Source organism: Nipponia nippon, unplaced genomic scaffold, assembly GCF_047370975.1.
Source record: "Nipponia nippon isolate SJK-2023a ecotype South Korea unplaced genomic scaffold, ASM4737097v1 scaffold_7, whole genome shotgun sequence".
In the NCBI taxonomy this organism is placed as follows: domain Eukaryota; kingdom Metazoa; phylum Chordata; class Aves; order Pelecaniformes; family Threskiornithidae; genus Nipponia; species Nipponia nippon.
Window position 1 is genome coordinate 11,194,438 of NW_028262391.1, and position 18,475 is coordinate 11,212,912.

At 66.7% G+C, this 18,475-nt stretch overlaps 1 protein-coding gene and 2 non-coding genes across 13 annotated transcripts; all 3 read right to left on the bottom strand.

The window, feature by feature from the left end:
- Nucleotides 1–46: 46 nt before the first annotated feature.
- Nucleotides 47–18,228, bottom strand: EIF4G1 (eukaryotic translation initiation factor 4 gamma 1). 11 transcript variants are annotated; one of them, XM_087740821.1, is made up of 35 exons: nt 18,095–18,189; nt 16,978–17,038; nt 15,613–15,721; nt 15,419–15,505; nt 15,087–15,119; nt 14,451–14,471; nt 13,736–13,909; nt 13,281–13,380; nt 11,520–11,632; nt 10,340–10,432; nt 10,202–10,268; nt 8,946–9,830; nt 7,748–7,836; nt 7,359–7,545; nt 6,856–6,989; nt 6,468–6,587; nt 6,100–6,273; nt 5,819–6,016; nt 5,419–5,565; nt 5,088–5,324; nt 4,902–5,006; nt 4,337–4,490; nt 4,129–4,229; nt 3,927–4,029; nt 3,705–3,807; nt 2,797–3,053; nt 2,586–2,701; nt 2,248–2,420; nt 1,963–2,088; nt 1,786–1,867; nt 1,456–1,554; nt 1,199–1,333; nt 1,031–1,112; nt 818–958; nt 47–703 (listed from the first exon to the last, which is right to left on the bottom strand). In XM_087740821.1, exons 3-35 carry the CDS (start codon nt 15,685–15,687, stop codon nt 522–524), a joined length of 4,893 nt encoding a protein of 1,630 aa, XP_087596947.1. In that variant the 5' UTR covers nt 15,688–15,721; nt 16,978–17,038; nt 18,095–18,189; the 3' UTR covers nt 47–521. The 11 variants fall into 11 exon arrangements, with proteins under 11 accessions (XP_087596947.1, XP_087596946.1, XP_087596943.1 ...); XM_087740820.1 differs by having other exon boundaries at nt 3,705–3,795; nt 6,468–6,605; XM_087740817.1 differs by having other exon boundaries at nt 6,468–6,605.
- Nucleotides 6,351–6,423, bottom strand: LOC148050812 (small nucleolar RNA SNORD66). Its single transcript, XR_015700832.1, has one exon. It is a non-coding gene; the product is annotated as a small nucleolar RNA SNORD66 (small nucleolar RNA).
- On the bottom strand, nt 7,626–7,702 carry LOC148050813 (small nucleolar RNA SNORD66). The gene has a single exon (XR_015700830.1). It is a non-coding gene; the product is annotated as a small nucleolar RNA SNORD66 (small nucleolar RNA).
- Nucleotides 18,229–18,475: the final 247 nt, after the last annotated feature.

Consider the following 18,475-nt stretch of genomic DNA (forward strand, 5'->3'; position numbering starts at 1 on the left):
CAGGCAGTGATGGAGGAACAGAGAGAGGACAGGGGAGAGAAAGAAATCACGCTCCTGTCCCCAAACCAAATTAATAAGTTTATATATATATAATCTCTATATTTCAGCAAGAAGTAGGAGGAGGAAGAGGAGGGGAGAGACATGTCCCCATCCCGTCCCCCCTCCCCATGACATGAGTCTGGAGGTGCTCTGCCCTGCTCCTGCAGACCTGTTGTGCCTGCGCTGGGAGGGGGCAGGGGGGGGCCCCAAGGGGACCCACCGCGACCGCCACCTCCGTCAGCATCTTTTTATTATCATCATGACGAACTAGTACAGGCCTTGCAAACAGAACCGGGACAGGGGGAGGAGGGGAGAGGAGAATTGAAAAGAGAGAGGGGGGCTGTGGGGGGCACAGCAGGTCCCTCGGCCCCAGCATCAGCAAGTCCAGAGGGGCCGGGGGCGGGAGGGGACAGAGATGCTCCCCAGGGTGCCCCGCTCTCTCTCCCCCCCTTCCCCTTCCCCCTCCTCCTCCTCACGGCTGCTCAGTTGTTGTCCGACTCATCCTCGGCTTCCCGGAGCCAGGTGAAAAAGGCTGTCACCGATTTGAGAGCCACCCCTTTGCCCTGCTGCTCGGCCGGGTCCTTGCTGGACTCCCACTTGTAGAAAGCCTCCTCCTTGATGACGTCCTCATCGTAGAGGGCATCAAAGAACATCCGCAGCAGGTCTGGGGGGGGACAAAGGGGGGCCCCCTGCCATTCCCCAGCCACCAGCCGCCCTGCTGGGGTGGGGACGCGCCTGCCACCCCCCTCCTCAGCCCACCCGTTCCCGCAACACTCACTGGGAGGCTGGTCCAACTTCACCACCAAGGCTTGCAGGGCATAGAGCGCCTGGAGCTCCTTCTGCTCATCCCGCAGGTACTTCTGCAGCAGCTTGGCTTGGTTGCGGATGACCAGGGCGTCCACGCGGTAGGGGTTCTCGACTGCAGGAGACGGTGTGTGAGAGGGGGGCAGCGTGGGCAGGGAGACCTCCGCCGCCTCACCCTGGTACTCACAGACGATGGCTGAGTGGCACACGGACGTCATCAGGGCCCTGATAAACGTGTTGGACGAGACCTGCTGCTCACTCAGGTTGGCCTGGAGGAAAGGTTGGGGGGTTATGAGGTGGGGAGGGAGCTGGGAGGGAGCCCCCAGACCTGCGGTGGCTGCGCCCACACCCTCACCTCGATCCAGTCGTATATTCTTTGGTTGTTCGGGTTCTCCTTCAGCAGTTTGTCCATTTGCTTGCACAGCTCCTCTGAGGTCAGCTCCTTGCGGCTTGGCGTGTCCAAACTGTCCCCCATTGTGTACTCCAATTTCTGGGGGAGCGGGCAGAGATGAGCTGTTAAAGGCAGCATGGGGGAACACCACGCTCCCGGCAGCAGGACCCCCAGGGACCCCCACTGCCTGTCTCTGCCCCTCACCGTCACTGAGCTCCCACCTGCTCTGTGACAAATTTGTTGACATCCTGGTCCTCAGGCAGGAATTCCTTCCAGCTCAGGCCCCCGTCCCGCCATAGCTTGCCTGCGGTCTTCTGGCTCTGCAGGACAGACAGACAGTCGGCATCAGCACCCCAGGCCCTCCATCTCCAGGGAGGGGGATAGCGCAGCTTGGCCATGCCACCCCCACGACCCAGACATGGCAAGGGATGCCCCCTGCCATCCCCTCTGGTAGCAGAGGGGTTCAATCCCTGCATGTCAGCCTGCCCCTCCGAGCAGGCTGCCAGTCCCCGAGGCAGCAGCTGGCAGCTAGGCGAGCCCCGTGCACTTACCATGCCCTTGCACAACAAGCCCAGCACCTTGACCAGAAGCGTGGTGGCCTTCCCAATGGGCACCAGGGGCTTCGTTATCTCCCTGCAGGGCACCAGAGACCTGGTTGAGTTACCTGCCCCCAGGAGCCCCCCCTCCCAGGTCCCCGTGGCAGCCCCACGGAGGGGCACGGCCCTCACCTGAAGAGCTCCTCCATGGGGATGCCTTCCTCTTGCAGGATGGGGGTGATAAGCTCGGCCAAGTACAGCCAGATGTGGGGGATATCAATCTCCATGTCTTCTGCAACCTCCAGGATCTCCCGCAGCCTGCAGGACAGAGTGGGGCCGTTGGGATCCAGCAGCCCCTGTGCCCTCAGCTGGGAGAGACCTCGGGAGGTCTCAGTGATGAGCCGTGCTCAAGGCAGGGCCAAATTCAAAGCCAAGCAAATACCAGCTCGGGGCCAGGCTGGCCCAGCCCCTCCTCACCCTTTGTAGTACTGCTCCTTGGAGAGCGTGCCCGCCTTCACCAGCTGGCACAGCAGGACCCCCATGTGCTCGCGGGAGATGGTGCTCCTCTCCAGTGTGGACTCGATGCCGTTCTGCACGAAGATGTAGAGCGAGGAGGGGCTTCCCAGCTCCTGCACGCACTGCAGGGCCTCCTGCAGGGAAAAGGCGGGTCAGTACTGCCCCACGGCCAGCCCCGGCTCCCCCCTTTCTCATCCAGGCACCGCCGGCACCCTGCCTAAGAGCGCTGCCGCCCAGGAAAGCGGACGGCATATTATGGCAGCCATATGGTGCTGTGCCTGGCCACCCCCTCCTCTCACCTTCATGTCATTGATGTGCAGGTATTCCTCTATGATCGCCTTGGATTTCTTCTCCAGCTCCTCTTCTGACAGCGCGGGCTTGGGGGATGCTGCAGGAGGTGCTGGCTCTTGCTTAACTGTGAGGAGAGAGCAAGGATCAGGCACTGCCTGGACAGGCAGAGCCACAGGCCACAGCCAGACCCCCAGGACACCGCTCCTCTCCCCAGCTCACTGGTCTCTCGGCTCCTGTCCCGTTCCTCCGTCATGCTAGCAGCCTTGCGCACGGCCTCGGGGCCGCCCTGCTTCTCCCGTTCTCGGCTCCTGTCCTCTGTCTCTTTGCTGAAGCTCCTCTTGGTGAGGGCAGACCTGTTCCTGTCTGCCCGCTCCCCCCGGTCAGGACGCTCCAGCCGGTCGCTGCCCTTCTCCGAACGTGACTCGCGGTCCCCTCTGTCCCCAGCCTTCTCTGACCTGTCACGGCTGGAGCTGCTCCTGGGTGGGAGGACAACAGACACAGCGTGAACAGCCCATCGCCACCCTCCCTGACCCCAGCCTACAGAGCTCTGTGAGGCAAGGCTGTCCCATTCCAATCCCAGCCCTTTCCAGGGTCACTGACCACCCTCAGGGGAAAACACTTTTCCCTGTTTCTCCCCTGTTCCAGCTCATTCCCTTTGCCCTTCGACTCTGTCCCTTGGCATGGCTGAGCAGAGCCTGGCCCCATCCTGCCCACACCTTTCCCCTGCAGCAGACTGTGGCGAGATCCCCCTTTGTTTTCCTCTTCTCCTGAACAAACCCGACTCTGACTCTCCCTGGGAATCTCGTGCTCCAGCCTCCACAGGACTCCCTCCAGCCCATCAATGTCCATCTGGTCCCAGGACCCCCAGACCGGACCCAACACCCAGGTGTGGTCCCCTAAGTGCCAAAGAGCAGGGAGGAAGCCCAGGGTGGGGTCAGCCTTCTTTGCCACAAGGACTCACAACTGACTCTGAGCCCCCCCAAGACCCCATCCCGCCACAGGGGATTATTCCAGCCCAGATGCCATACGTCGGTCAATACGTAGGCAAACCACTGCCCTATTTGGGGGGTTCCTCCCTGGGCTGCAGACCAACACGCCCACACGCCAAGGCAGGGCTGGCCCCTCACCTCTGCACCACGCGGCGGGACTCCAGGCTCTCGGCAGGGGTCGACTGCTGGAGCGCTGAGAAGCGGTTCAAGGTGCTCGTGGCTGGTCGCCCTGAATCAGATGCTGGGTGTGAAAAGAGGGGAGTCTCAGAGTTCGGCACCTCCCCGGTACAGGAACCGCCAGGGGAAGGATACCCCCTCCTGCCCCATCCAACAGCACCCAGCCAGCCCCACACTGCCTACCTGAATCTGCAGGCTTCGTGCCAGACCCTCCACTGCTGCCTTTGCCCCAGCTTAGCCGCCCGCCTGGCGCAAAGAGCTGGTTGTTGGAGTCGATGGATCCAGGCTGCAGGTGTAGAGACGGAGTCAGTTCTGAACCTCACACCAAGGCAAGATCCGAGTCAGGCAGCCAGTTCAGCTGCCCACACTGCACCCCCAGCCTCACCTTGGTGATCTTCGTTAGCCGGCTGGTGTCGATGGGCCGGTTGCCCTTGCTGATGGGCACCGTGTTCCAGCCATCATCTGCGACCAGGCTCCCGCGACCACCTGGGCACAAGGGGGACAGACATAAGGCACAGGCAGGCCTCAAGCGGTGCTCAGCAGGAGCAACCCACCCTTGGCAACCTCAGGTGCCCCCGAGCCTGGGCACTCACTGCTGGAGGATGGCCCAGGGGGTCCTCTCCTCTTGTCCTTCGACATGAGCTGCTGCACTTTGATGTGTTCCCGATGCTCCTCCATCTCTGCTTCCTTGTGGATCTGGTCAATGGTTTTGGGGCCCTGGTCTCCTCGCCGCGGCACCCAGCTATTCTGCAGAGGGCAGGGAAGGATGGAAGAGGGCACTGAGCTGGCTGGAGGATGGAGGCAGAGACATTCCCCCTTCCCAGCCACCCCACCCTCAAAGCCTCAGGCCGGTCTCCTGCCTCAGCCGTCACAGCTCCCCATGTGCTGTGGCAGCTTTTGGCACAAAAGGGCTCAGTTTCTGGAGCCCCCCTGCATTAAACAGCCGCCAGTTACTGTGTGCCCACTATCACTACCATGCTAACCAAGGGCTGGGGGCTAGCATGGTGTCTCTGGGGCTGGCCACAGCTTACACACCCACCTCTCCCCTCCCGGGGCCACATGGACTGCTGGCACTCAGAGGACACAGGTCAGCAGCTCCATGGGACCAAGCAGAGGACAGAGGACAGTCCCTGGGCAATAGCAGGTCATGTGCCTTACCCGTCTGAGGTCAATCACATCCTGCAGCATGAAACGGATTCGGGATGATGTCTTCTTCTCTTTGATGATCTTCTCCATCTGATTGAAGTACTGGTCCATCCTAGGCTATAAAGGGACAGAGTCACAGTCACATCCCTCCTAAAGGCAAGGGCAGGGCAAGGCAAGGCAGAGCAGGGCAAGGGGTACCTTGGCCTTCTCAAAGTCCAAGTCCTTGCCAATGGTGGTAAGCAGGCGGCAAAGGCACTCAAGAGACTCCTCATCGTGGTTTTTGAGCAGCTTCACCACGCAGTCGTGCATGATTGCCTCCGTCAACATCTTCAGTTTGAAGAGCTCTCCGATGAACTTGATGTTGCCCAGGGATCGCCGGCGGGCCTTGTCCCGCGCCTCCTCCAGCTCGTCCTTCATGCGCGCCTTCTCCTCGGGCTGCAGGGAGGGCACAGCAGGGCAGCTCAGAGCCCAGAGCCACCCCGAAGAAGCCCATGCCAGCCCTCAGCCGCAGCCTCCCACCCCAACTCACAGCACTGGCATCGTCCATCTCCTTCTGCCGCTTCTCAAAGATCTCGTCGTCGTCCTTGTCCTTCTCAAACTCCTTCTGGCAGCGGTTGAGCAGCAGCTTGCGGAAGTTCACAGTCACCGTGGGCTTGTCTGTTGTGGGCACTTTGAGCTGCAGGGAGAGGTACAACCCAAGCAAGGAGCATGAGTTGTGTCTCCCCCAAAAGCTGGCCAGCTAAGGCCCAGGCACTGCTCAAACCAGGGAAAAGCCACCCTGCAGCCTCGTGATGCCCTGCTAAGACTCTGGACTTGGTCCACCATCCACACGCCCACCCCACACAGAGCTCTGCACCCTGCTGAGCTGAGCCAAGGCCCCCGAACAAACCTCTACCAGCTCGGCGCGAGACCCCCCAGCTCCTGCTCACCCCCATAAGGCAACGGCACATGTTAGCATAGGCAACAGAGAAGTTTGGCTCCGAGATGGCCTTCTCGAAGACGAGGTCGATGACACCCTTGAGCCGCTCCTCCGTGTCGATGGACAATTCCATCACCTGCTTCATCAGCTGCTGGAACATCTGGGGCGTCAGCTTGTTGAGGATGCTGCGGACGCGGCGGAGCAGTTCCTGCAAGGACAGCAGGGTCAGCGAGAGCCAGGCACGTCCCCCCCCGCCCTCCCCTCCCACCACCCGCCTGCCCCAGCTCCCACCTGCGTCTTGATGTTCTCAGGATCCTCCTCCTCGGAGGCACGCTTGCTGCTGGGTTTCCAGGCCTTCTCAGCCTTGTTCAGCTTGACATCCTCGTTGAGGGACACAGTGGCAATGATTTTGCGGGGTTCCTTCCTCTGGCTCTGCTGGGAGCGGCGGGGACCCAACCCTGAGGGCTGACATGGGGAGAAGAAACTCAGTTCTTTGCTCTGGGACCAGCTGGGCCGGCTCCCGAGGTGTCCCCATCCGCCTGCTGCTCAGATCCTCAGTTCCATCACGGACATCAGTGGCCCAGACACATCGGCTCGAAGGCTTGATCATCACAGAGAGGCAGAGGGGGACGGTGTGGGTGAAGCAAGGAGATACTCACCAGGCCCCGGTTGCCCATGACGGGCCGGCCGAGGTTGGCAAAGGAGGGGGTGAAGTCAGGGCTGCAGTTCATGCCACTGAGGCGGATGGGGTCGAGTGCCCGCAGTGGGGTCTTGTTGGCCTGCGAAGGTACACAGGGCTGAGGATGCCCGGGGGCAGAGGAGCGGGACGGATCCATCCCCCAGCCTCAGCGCCGGGACAAGGAACTGGAAAGATGGCCCCAAAGGTGCCCCCCACCAACCCCAGGCTCAAGGCCTGTTGCAGATGCTGCAACAGGACCCCGAGCACAGCAGGTAAGTCCCTGCCCTGCCTTGACAAGGCACAAAGAGGAGCCAGACCCCCCACCTGGTCACCACCCATGCTCCCCCAATTTCCAGGGCCGCACCGACCTTGTCCAGCACCACATCCGTGATCTGGGGCAGCCCCTCAGGTTTCTGCATGCTGGCGAAGATGAACTGGAAGCCCAGCAAGAACTCCCGGTCATATCGTTTCTTCTCCTCGGGGTTCAGTGGCTTCCATTGCTCTGCAGTGGGCGGCAAGAGGGAGACCCTGATGTGGCCTGTCCCGTATCCTCCACCCTGAGCTGCGGCAGGTCCAGGCCCACCCAGGAACCAACAAGGTGGGATGTAGACAACCACAGAGCTGCCCCAGCCTGGTACGCCATGAGCACAACGCTGCTTGCTTAGACAGAAAGCCTGATGCCACCAGCTCCCTGCCTCCTGCCAGGACCCTTGCGCTGGGGCCTCTGTCCCCCACCCTGTGCCAGGCTGGGGGACAAGATGGGAGGAGAACGTGAGGTTTAGGACAGCTAGACTGTGCCACCCCCACCCTCCCACCGCTGGGTCCAGAGGTGGTGGCTCCCAGGGAAGGCCTGGGCCAAGGCACGGCTCACCTTCCTTGTAGCGGTACTTCTGGTCGGCAGCCTTGCCCTTCTCCGGGGCCAGCTTGTCCTCCTTTTCCTCCCACGTCTCCTCTGACTCTTCCTGTGGACGGGCAGGGGCCACGTCCTCTGCTTCACGGGCAGGGGCGGACGCAGGGGGCTTGTTCTCCGCCTCTGAGGCACTGTCGCTGATCTGAGACTGCATTGGGAAGGACAGGGACAGCAGTCACCCCATGAGCCTGGTCCTGCCCCCTCCTCCCCACACCCAGGCGTCCACCCCGCCTCAGATCCTCATTACCATCACAGAGCATCAGTGGCCCAGACACGATGGCACAAAGCAGAGTTCATCACAGGAGGAGATGGGACACGGGGTGACCCCCGGACACCCCTGGGATGCTCACCTCTTTAAAGGCATCCAGCAAATCGCCTACTGCCTCCTTCTTGTTCAGCTCCTTCATCCTTCGCTTCTTCTTTGGCACCGACATGGCGACTGGGAGGAGAGACAGGGAGGTGAAGGACAGGAACCCTCCCAGTCTCCCACGTACCCTGACACCAGCTCCGGGGCCACCAGTAAGGCCCCAGTAACACCAGGCAAACTTCAGGATGGGGCTGTGGGGAGCCACGGGGACATGGTCCTGCCACCCCAGCACAGCCCCCATCCCCAAATACACCGTGCACCCACCTGGGCATCTGCAGCCCTGCAGGTCCTACACACAGCCCACCAAGGCACCCCGCTCCCTAAGCGTGCTCCCCAGAATACACCCTGTACAGACGCACCTCACACCTCTCCCCATCCAGCTGCTGCACCCCAATTTACCCTGTGCCTCTCTGAAGCACCCCATACACACCTCTTCACCAGCAGTGCTCCCCATCCTCCTCAAGGGATCCCTGCAGATACCCACACCCCTCTGCAGGGCAGCCTGTACAGGGACACCCCTGTACCTGCCTCTGCCCGCATATATGCTCCCCTCCCTGGCACCCCTACACACCACCCCATACAGAGGTGCTCCCCAGAAGCACATCTGCCTCCAGGTCGCCCTCCTATAGCCCCCCTGTATGCTGGCACAGGGTGCTCTGTATGAACATGTCCTGTGTACCCATCTTCCCCATCCTCCCCCAGTACCCCTATGGAACCCCCATGCTCCTGTGCAGGGTGCTAAAAAAAAAAAAAAAAAAAAGAAGACATATCTTCACCCCAGCACATCCCTAGGGCATCCCACTTTCCCCTAGGCACCCCTATGTACCCAATACCCGCCCTACACCCCCGCTTAAGGCATCACATAAAACACACTTCCCTCGTAGCACCTCATTCCCCATGACCCAGGGCACCCCACACGTACACCCCTCTATACCCATCCCATACTCCTGCATAGGCATGCACGCCCCAGACGTCTCCCCCCATCTCACCATCCACAGGTACGTTGTGTGTCCCCCAGCACCCCATACCCACGCGTCCTGGGTCACCTAACCCCGTCCCCCTCTCCGACACCCTCCCCGTACCCCATACCTAGCACCGCACCCAGCTGACCCCCCCCCATCACCCAACACCCACCCTGGGGCACCCCGTGGCCCCGCACGTCCCAGCCCAGCGTCCCCAACCTTGCGCGGTCGCCTCCGAGGTCTGTGAAGGGGCAGGGGCCGGGCTCGAGCTCCTCTCCTGGGCCTCACCGGGGCCTTCGCTCTCCTCCTCCTCCTCCTCTGCTGGGGGGGAAGCAGGGGTGCCGGGCTGGGCCGGCTCCTCGGGCTCTGAGATGGGGCTGACGTCAGACTCGGGCTGCTCCTCGCTCGGCTCTGCTTTGCTGGTGCCCTCCACCCCGTTGGGCAGGGGCAGCTCTTCGGGCTGGGCAATGGGGGAGTCCTGGGTGGGCACTGGCACCGGCGTGGGCAACGGCACCGGCTGGCACATGGGCGCCTCGGGGACCGGCTTGGGCACCTCCTCTACAACCCCGTTGGCCTCGGCGGCAGGCTCGGCAGCGGGCTCGGGGCAGGGCTCTTCCCGGGGCGGCGGGGGGCTGGGGGAGGCGGGTTTGGCGGGCGCTTCAGGGGCCTGCGGTACGATGGGCGGTGGCGACGGCGCGGCTGGCACCGGGGGCACGGCTGGCATTGGGGGGACAACAGGCACCGGCGGCACCTCGGGGGGTGCAGGCGCCTGCGGGGCAGGCTCCGGGAGGGGAATGGCGACCACCTCCTCCTCCTCCTCCGCGACCACCGTGTCCATGTCGGGCGTGGGCACGAGGGGCGGCTCCACAGCCCCTGGCACTGTAGTGATGGCGCTAAACGTCTTGTGCGGGTCGGGCGGCGCCTCGCCCAGCTCCGGTTTAGTGTCTACGTCCACAGGGGGCTCCATTGGCACCAGTGCCACGGCCGAGAGCACCACGGGCTCCACCTCGGGGATGAGGGGAGGGGGAGGCGACGGAGATGCCGACTTGTTAGGCTCCAGGGAGACGGGCTTGCTCACCACCAGTGCTGGCTTCGGGCGGTCATCTGCAAGATGGGTAGCGTTAACGGGGGGCTCTCCAATCCCCGGCTAACCCCACATCCCTCCCTAAATCCCTCCATCTGCAAGAGCAGTAGGGACAGATGTGACAACCCACATCACAAGCAGGCAACAGGGACATGAGGGGTCCTCCAGTGCCCAGGGGACAGCTGGGGTGAGCAGACAGCCCCCATAAACTCTCCTGGACCCAACACAGGGACACCAGTCCCCCGGTATGTCGGCAACACGTTTGACCCCACAAGCCCCAAGTGAACCAAGGAACAGCAGGGCTTGCATCTCGCACTCCACAGTGCCAACAACAGGGAGCCTGGCAGCAGCTGTGCCAGCTGGCACACCCACCCCCAGCACAGGCACTTACCTGGCCGGACAATAACTGCTACATGGGGGGTCTCTCCGTTGGCCTGGGGCTCCAAACCGCTTCCAGCCTAGGGGGCAAAGAGGGAGTTCAGCTGGGCCCTGTGCACATCCCACTGCCCCTGTTGGGGAGTCCCCTTACCTGCGGAGGGGTGGGAGTGGATGAGGTCCTTGCTCCGGACATGATTTCTTCAGTGATGTCTTTGCCACCTTGGTTGGGGTCTCGTATCCGGATCTGTCCACGGGTCAGGGCAGAGAGGTGGAAGCTGTCAGTGGGGTGGGGGACACAGCACACAAGCCACCCCCTTTCCCTGGGCCTGACACCCCCAGCACACCCCCTTCTCCAAGGGGAGAGGCTCGTTCAGTGCTGACTGCCCTGGCCACGCACAGTTTGGGGACCGGCGGATGCCACCTCCCCTCCCCACGGGGCACAGCGCCCCACAGACACCAGCCTGTCCCGATGCCCAGCGGGTAGGGACGGCGTGGGGCAGGGCAAGCCTTGCAAGCCATCATGCCAGGCAGCCGGAGCCAGCGCTGTGTCCCCAGGCCAGTGCCATCTCCAGGGGTGGGGGGATCCCAAGGCATCACCACGCTGGCACAGGGGCTGTGGGGACCCCCCCCGCCTCGGGGACAGCACAGGGGACCGGCCTCAGCACGCAGAAGTCACAGCGAGCTCCGTGCCATTCCAGGCACAGCCCATACGCCCTCAGCCTCGCTGGCCCCACACCTGCCGTGGGTGCAGCAGGAGCCACAGGGCACCCTGCTGGGGGGGTGAGTGGGGAGACACAGGTCCAGGACTCTGGTGGGGGGCACAGTGCAGCCAGGGGTCTTGTTCTCCCCACCCGCAAACATGACCTGCTCCAGGGCAGCAAGAGCAGAGCGTGAGGAGCACCGAGGCCCCTCTGCCGAGGAACGCGCCAGCATCCCCCCTCCCCAGCCCGGCGGCACCCCCAGCCCCCTAGCGCAGGGCCATGCCAGCAGCCGCCCGGCTCCCCGCTATAAATAGGCCCCGCGCGAGGCCTCTGAGCGCCGGCATCTCCGGGAGCAGACAGCAGTTGGCAGCCGCGGCACCCCCGCCCCCCCGGGGAGCCGTGACTCAGCACAACGCTGCCCGCCGGGACGGCCAAGGTCGATGGCACCCGCTGCGCACCCCGAGCCCCTCAGCCGAGCCCCCCAGCCTGGGGGGAGACACAGCCCCACTCCACTCGCCTTCCCCGGCGTCCCGCACCACATCCCATCCCGCACACCGCCGGCAGCCGGGGCTGGCACCGTCCCCTCCTGCGTGCGAGCTCCCCCCTGCCTGAAGGCGGATGGCTCCTTACCGTCTTGCGCTCTCGTTTTGGGGGGATCGGCGGCTGCTGGCTCACAATGACCTGGGCAGTGGGGACCCCCGCCGGGAACTGCTGCACCCCCTGCGCTGGGTAATAAGCACCCGCTGGAGGAGAGGAGAGAGCGTCAGACCAGCCAACCCAGATCCTCCAAGCCCGTCCTGGGGACTCCCTGATCCCCCACGCACAAGGGTCTGTCAGGAGCCTGGGGAGCCCGTGCTGCTCTGCAGCGAACCCCCATCGCATCCGGCCCGGATTGTCCCAACCCGCCTGACAGGCCTGACCGAATTCCTTCCCTGTGAAGCAGAGCGTCCCCGCGCCACCCCCACGCCCAGCCAGGCCCCGCGGGCGTCCGCCGTGCCCACCGGCTCCACGCCACCGCCGGGACGCTCGGCCATGCCGGGTACGGGTGTCCCGGCTCCGCGGGCGGCCACCTTCCTGCCGGCACCCTTATCTCGCCGGGGCCAGCACCAGCCCAAGGGCGGCACCAGGCAGCCCCGTCCGCACCCTCCATTCACACCCAGGCCGAGGGGCTCGGGCTCCCCGCGCAGCCTGAACCCCCGGTGAGCCCAGCCCAGAGGAGGGAGCTGTGGCGGGGGCCGGAGGCAGAGCTGGACCCCATCCAGGGCTGGCACAGCCCCCGAGAGGCACTCTGCTCCTCCCAGGGCATCTGCAAGCATCACCCCCAGAGCAAGCATCACCCCCAGAGCAGTGCCACGGGGATGTGGGCGTGAGGGGGGACAGGCACAGCCAGGGATGGGCCAGGCGCGGCAGGAGGGAGGGAGACCCCGAGCTGCCCAGCCCTGGGGACCAGGAGGGCTGGCCCATCGAGGGGCATGCAGTGCCAGGCCACCCACTCGGTCTTGCGGGCAAGAGGCATGCTGCTGCCAGCTCCCCCGGGAACAGCTGCAGCCCCAAAGCGAAGGCGGGGGGCAAACCCATCCTGGGACCCCACAGAGACACCCAGGGGATGTCCCTGCGCCAGGGACAAAGTGGCTGTGCCTTGGCCAGAGCACGGGAGCCGGCCACTGCTGGGGGCCACCTCCCTCCTCCGAGGGGCCGGCTGGGCCCCGGGACAAGAGGGAGGGAGGACGGGGACGTACCTGGCTCAGGAGAAACCCATCTCTGCCCCGGTTATGCTTTGCTGCCGTGCCGGGGCCGGGCCGGAGGCCTTGGCTCACATTTCTGTGTCTGCCGGGCCTCCCGGGACCGACCAAGCCTAAATATAGTCACAGCCCGGGTGGCCACATGCGAGCGGGGGGAAGAAGGGGGGGCTGCTCACACCACCGCTCCCCAGCGCCGGGAGAGGGCATGCACGGAGCGACCCCAGCACCCCAGGCTCAGCTCCCTGGGGAGCAGGGAGCTGAGGCAGGGTCAGCAAGCACAAAACTGCTCACCACCTTGATGGTGAGCGAGGGGGAGCAGGGGATAAAGTCTGTCCCGGCCTTCCGCCAGGAGAGTTAAACATTAAACGGCCCCGATTTGGAAAAGGGCGGGGGTGGATGGACCGATGGGACACGATGCACAGCCCTCAGTGTTGCTGGGAGATGAGCAACACCCCCTGCCCCCCAAAACAGCCTGTAATGGAGTCATAGAGACGGCCCCAGTGAGCTGGCAAAGGCAGAGGGGTCTGTGCTCAGCTCCTGAGCGCAGGAGGCTGCAGGGAGGCCAGAGGCAGGGGAGCAAAAAAAGGTGGGGGTGCTGGGTCTGGAAGAGCACCAGGGAGCAGAGCAACCCCCTCCCCGCCGTCTGTACCGTAAGTCCCAAACTCTGTGGGGCTGGCTCCAGGGTAAAAACTAGGGGCACCGGGCTGGACCGGATACTGTTGGGTTGGGACGACATACGTGGAGCGACCCTGCAATGGGGGAGAAGAAGAAAGGTCAGTTACCTCCCCTGCAGGGCGCAGACGTACCCCCAAACCACTGACGTACCCCCAAACCTGCCTGTGAACCAGCTGGGCGCCAGGGCAGGGAGCAGGATGCAGGCAAAGTGGGCACCAGGCGCCTCGGGGGGCTGCCAGGGAGGGGGACCAGCGCTGACTGCTGCCTCTCTACAGAGCCAGGCAACACCCTGCTCAAATCAGTGGGTGCTCAGAGCCTGGGGGACCCCTTCCACCCTCCCAAAGCAGACCTGGGCTCCAACCCCGGGCAACACCCCCCACTGGTGCCCACCCCAGCCCCCTCCCGCAGAGCCCGGGGCACGTCCCTCACCTGTCCGGGAATGTAATAGGCTCCTTGGGAAGGTGTGTAGGATATCTGGGAGGGTATCATCATCACCTGGGAAGCAGCCGGATACACATGGGCAGGGGGGCCGGGCCGGGCCGTTGTGTTACTCTGCACGCGGGACGCGCTGGCGGGAGGCTGCGCCCTGTTCTGGTAGAAATGCTTGGGGAGAGACAGGGCACGGCGTCAGGCGGCGTGCCAGCATCCCCACCCGGCACCGACGAGACACCACCCCCACCCCCCCCGGACGCAGCCCCCCTCCCCCCCCAGACGTGTTCCCCAGAGCTGCCCCCCACCCCCGGCACCGTCCCGTCCCCACACACCTGCGGGGCCGCCTGGGTCCACCCGACCCAGCTCATACCCGGCACGGCCCCCTCCCAGCCCGACGGGGGCCGGCAGCTCCAGCGCCCGGAGCCGGCCACGGCCGCACGCAGCTCGGCGGCGGCGGGTCCCAGCGTGCTTCACACCGGTTCCCGGCGCTCGCATTGAATGCTGGGACCTGTAGTCCCACCGTGCCAAGCCACGCTGGGGCCGGACAGCCAGGGCGTGCAGAGCCGGCTATTCTCGCCCTGGCCCATGCCGTTCATCCCGACCCAACTTCTTTGCCGGGTGGGAGCATCCCCGGGAGCAGCAGCTCAAGCCCAGCAGTGAGTGGGCAAGGAAGGCTCTGCACACACACCCCGGGGCAAGGAGAAAGCGTTACCTGAAGAGACCTGAATCCTCCCTGTTAGCAAGCGCACGCGTACAGAGGGAAAAGGGGAAAGAGAGACACAGGAGTTACCCACATTGGGACAGGGCTTGAACGCAGAGTGGGTGGCAGAGGAGGGGACAGGAGGCTGGGGAGCCCTTGCCCAGCGCCCACATCCCAAATCCACCAGGGTCCCCTGTAGGGACACCCCAAGGGGCAGGGAAGGGATCAAGGGGCTCCCAGCCAGCACAGCCAAGAACGTCACCAGATCTGTCCCCAGCAGCTCCTCCACACGAGAGGGCTGATGGAGGTCCAGAACCTTGCATGGCACCGCAGGGTGTTGGGAGACCCCCACAAAGTGGGGAAGAAGAGGAAGATGAGAAAGGGCACAGGCAGAAGCAGCAGCCTGGGCCGGGGTTAGCACAGGCACAGCCACATGCTGCAGGCTTCATGCAAGGAGAAAATTGGGGAGACACTGCAGGGAAACCCCCCCAAAGTTGAGCAGGTGTCCCCCACTTTCCCCAGACCAGCCTGTCCCCCAGCTCTGGGGTCCCCACGTGCTCCCTGGCCCCTTCGTGCCCAGGGTGGGTGTTTCTGTGCAGTGTCAGGGCAGGGTGCTCGGCATGCCGGGTGGGGGAAGCGGGTTAGTACCTGCTGGTGAATAGCCCGAGGCCCTGCTGGAAACTGAGAGGAGGAGAGGGAGGTTTGGGACAGGGGAGGAAGGAGAGAAGAGCAGTCACTTGGTGGGCAACCCCAGCTGGAGGCCTCTGCCCCCCCACCCCAGGGCTGGGAGGTCCGCAGGCAGCGGTCGTGGTCCAGATCGCGGGCACACTCCCCCTCGCAGGCGCACGCCGGCCCCGAAGGGCACCACAGGGCTCCTGGCACCGCTGGGCACCGCGGCAGTGGGGGCTACTCGGCCAGGAGGGAGAAAGGCTGCTGGCCCCCCCGCCATCGCCCCCTCCAACTCGGGGCAAAGCCCTTACCTGGCGCGGCTGAGAAGGCGTATTCATTTGTGAGGTCGGTGCCGGGTTAAAAACCACAGGTGCCGTCTGACCGGGTGGGAATGTCGGCTGGAGGGAGGCAGGGAGGGAAGGAGATGGCACTGCCACCCCTGGCACAGAGTGGGGAGGCAAAGCTGGGTGTCCCCCCCGCCCCACACCCCGAAGGGGCCGGTTACCTGCGGCAGTCCGGGAGAAGGGGCAGGGTGCGGGGCTGTCGGGGCTCCTCCTGTGGGCTGTGGAGCTTTGTTCATTTCATGGGGTTGTGCATAAGGATCCCCTCGCTATCTGCGGGGACAGGGACAGCGTGCGTAAGCTGGAGGCGGGCAGCACCCCGGGCATCTGTCTCCTGCACCTGAAAACGGGGCATCTCTAGCCCCCTCAGCGTAAAGCCTGACACTGGCCATGCCCCACGGATGGCATCACACCAGGGCGCAGCCCCCCAGCCACCCCCTCCTGGCCCACTGGGACACAGGGAGAGGGTGAGCACCGCCTGGGCGCCCAGCCCGTGCAGATCCCCACGCCCTGCGGAGTAAAGCCCCCCCCACGGTGCCCCAAACCCAGCTGTGCCCACCGGCAGGACTGACACCCCCCCCCCCCCCGAGGTGACGGCACAGAGCCTGGCCAGGCGCCCTGCACAAGCGGGCACCGGTGCCCGTGGCCCACTGCCAGCACCCAGGCCACACCACCAGCTCCAGGGGGCTGGGTGGGCCGGCGGCACCCCGGCGTCAGCTGTGCCCAGCTCCACCCCAGCTGACCTACTAAGCGCTTCCCCCGGCCGGCCAAACCTGTTCCTGCCGGTGGCGCCGGGTCCCCGGCGTACGCCGCAAACGCCTACCGGGGAGGGCAGGGAGCAGCTCCCGCGTCCCCCTGCGCCACCGACCCTCCTGCCCGGGGGAAGCCTGCAGCCCCCCTGCCACCGCCGGCACCCAGGCGGGCCCGGGCACCCTCCCGGGAGGGACTTGGCAGCCGGAGCTGCTCTCCCCGCCCCAGTGCAAAGGCCGCCGGGGGCAGGAAGGAGAGGCGGTGCCCCCCACCCTGCCGGGGGTCCCCCGCACCCCACGGCAGCTGGCGAGCCCGCTGCCGGCCGGGGCACCTGAGGGAGCAGCCGCCGTGCCTGCTGTAACCCAACGCTCGGCTGCGTCAGCGCCACCAGTGCCCGGTCCCGCTGCCGGGCACTGCCAGGCACGTCCCGCCGGCACCGGGGTGTCCTGACCCCCCCCAGGGCTGTAACCCCGGAATGGGGGGTGCCACCCCATCACGGGCCCCCCCCCGGCCACAACCCCAGCGGAGATGGGTCCCGCCGGGGTCTCAGGAGGCGGCAGGGGCTGGGCTGCGCCCCCACGGTGCTCCCCCCGCCCCGTCCCGGGAACCGGGAGCTCGGCACCGGCAGCCCTGCCCGGGCATGGGGCAGCCCGGGCCACCTCAGCTCGGCCTTGGTACCGGTCACCCCGCCCAAAAAAAAAGAGGGGTCAGAGAGGGGAGGGGACGCCCGGGGACAGCCCCCCACCGCCGGTACAACCGGGAGCGAGCAGGATACTCACCCCCCCGCGGGAAAAACCTGGGCCGGCTGAGCGGGCCTGCAGAGACCGTTCATCCGACTGACTTGGAGAGAGGAGGGAGGGGGAGAGAGAGATCAGCCGGGGCCCGCACCGCCCCCGCCCCGGCGGGGCCCGGGGCCAGGCGGGTCCCGTCCCGGGGGGGTTTGCAACAGGAGGAGCCGCCGCGGCCGCTGCCTCCCCTGGGCCGGGAGAGGCCGGGGCCTGAGGCCTGCGCCGGGCCCGCAGCCGGGGTGGGGGGGTCCCTGCCCGGGGCCGGGGCAGCCAGGCCCCGTCGGAGCGGGGGGCGGCAGGCGGGGCTCCGCGGCGGCGGGGGGTGACCGGCCGGGGGCGGGGGAGGCGGGGGGGGGGGTGTGGGGTGTGTGTGCCCCCGACGGCGGGGCCGGGCCAGGCCGCGGCGCCGGCCCGGGAGCAGGCGGCCCCGCCAGGCCCGAGCCCGGCCTCGCCCCCAGGCCGAGGCGGCGGCCCGGCGCTGCCGGCTGCGTCCCGGGGCGGCGGGCAGGCCCCAGGCGCCGGCACCATCTTGGCGGCGGGAGGAGGCCGGGCCGGGGCGGCCGGGGCGCGGCGCGGGGGCCCGGTGCGGCATCCGGCGGCCCCGCTCCCCCCCGCGGCGGCGGCGGCCTCTGCCAAGGACACGTGTCACTGCCGGCCGCCGCCATGGCCCGCGGCCCCACCGGCACCGGCGGCGGCGGCGCACGGGCGGGCACGGCGGGGCGGGGGCGGCGGGGCACGCACCACGTGCGGCGGCGGCGGCGGGCCTTGGCGGGCGCGGCGGCGGGAGCACGTGCGCGGCGGCGGCGGCGGGGCGCACCGGCCGGCACGTGGGCGCGGAGCGGCGCCGCGCGGGACCACCGGGACCGGGACCGGGAGGGGCCCGGCGGGGAGAGGAGCGGAGCGGAGCGGGACGGGGCAGAGGAGGGGGCCGGCGGCGGCGGGGCGGCGCCCACGTGGTGGCGGCGGTAGCGACGGCGCGGTGGGGGCCCGGCGGCGCGAGGCCCGGGGCAGCGGCGCGAGGCCCGGTACCGGTACCCCCCTCCTCCTCCTCCTCCCCCCCCCCACCCGCCCCCCCGTGGCGCGCGCCCGCCCCGCCCCCGCCCGTTACCTTCAGTCTCCTTCAGCGCGCGCGGCCCGACGCAGCCGCAGCGCAGCGCAGCACGACCATTTCCGGAGCCGCGCCGCGCGCAGGGGCGGGGCCGGGCACCGCCGCGGGGGAGGGGCGCGGGGGGGGGGGGGCGCCGGCCGCCGCGCCTGAAGCCGCTCCGGGCGCCGCCCGCCGCACGTGACGCCGGCGCCGCGCGCCCCCCGCCCGCCGCCGTCACGGGGCGGGGCGTGGCGGGAGGAGCCTGCGCTCGCTCCGGCGGGGGGGGCGGGGCGGGGAACGCCCCCTCCCGCGCCAGGCCACGCCTTCCCGGCGGGGCCACGCCCACCGCTCCGGCCCTCCCCCGCACGCCCCGTGCGGGAGCACGTGGCGCGACGCCGCACC

Bases quoted from the DNA above. Each gene is read 5' to 3' on its own strand.
- EIF4G1 (XM_087740819.1), bottom strand. From the start codon at position 15,687: ATGAACAAAGCTCCACAGCCCACAGGAGGAGCCCCGACAGCCCCGCAC. The intron at 11,633-13,280 runs GTACAGACGGCG...CCTCTCCTCCAG, and splicing joins CACAGAGTTTGGGACTTACG to CGGGTGCTTATTACCCAGCG. The intron at 3,054-3,704 runs GTGAGGGGCCAG...CCTCCCACCCAG, and splicing joins TCCCGCCGCGTGGTGCAGAG to GAGCAGCTCCAGCCGTGACA.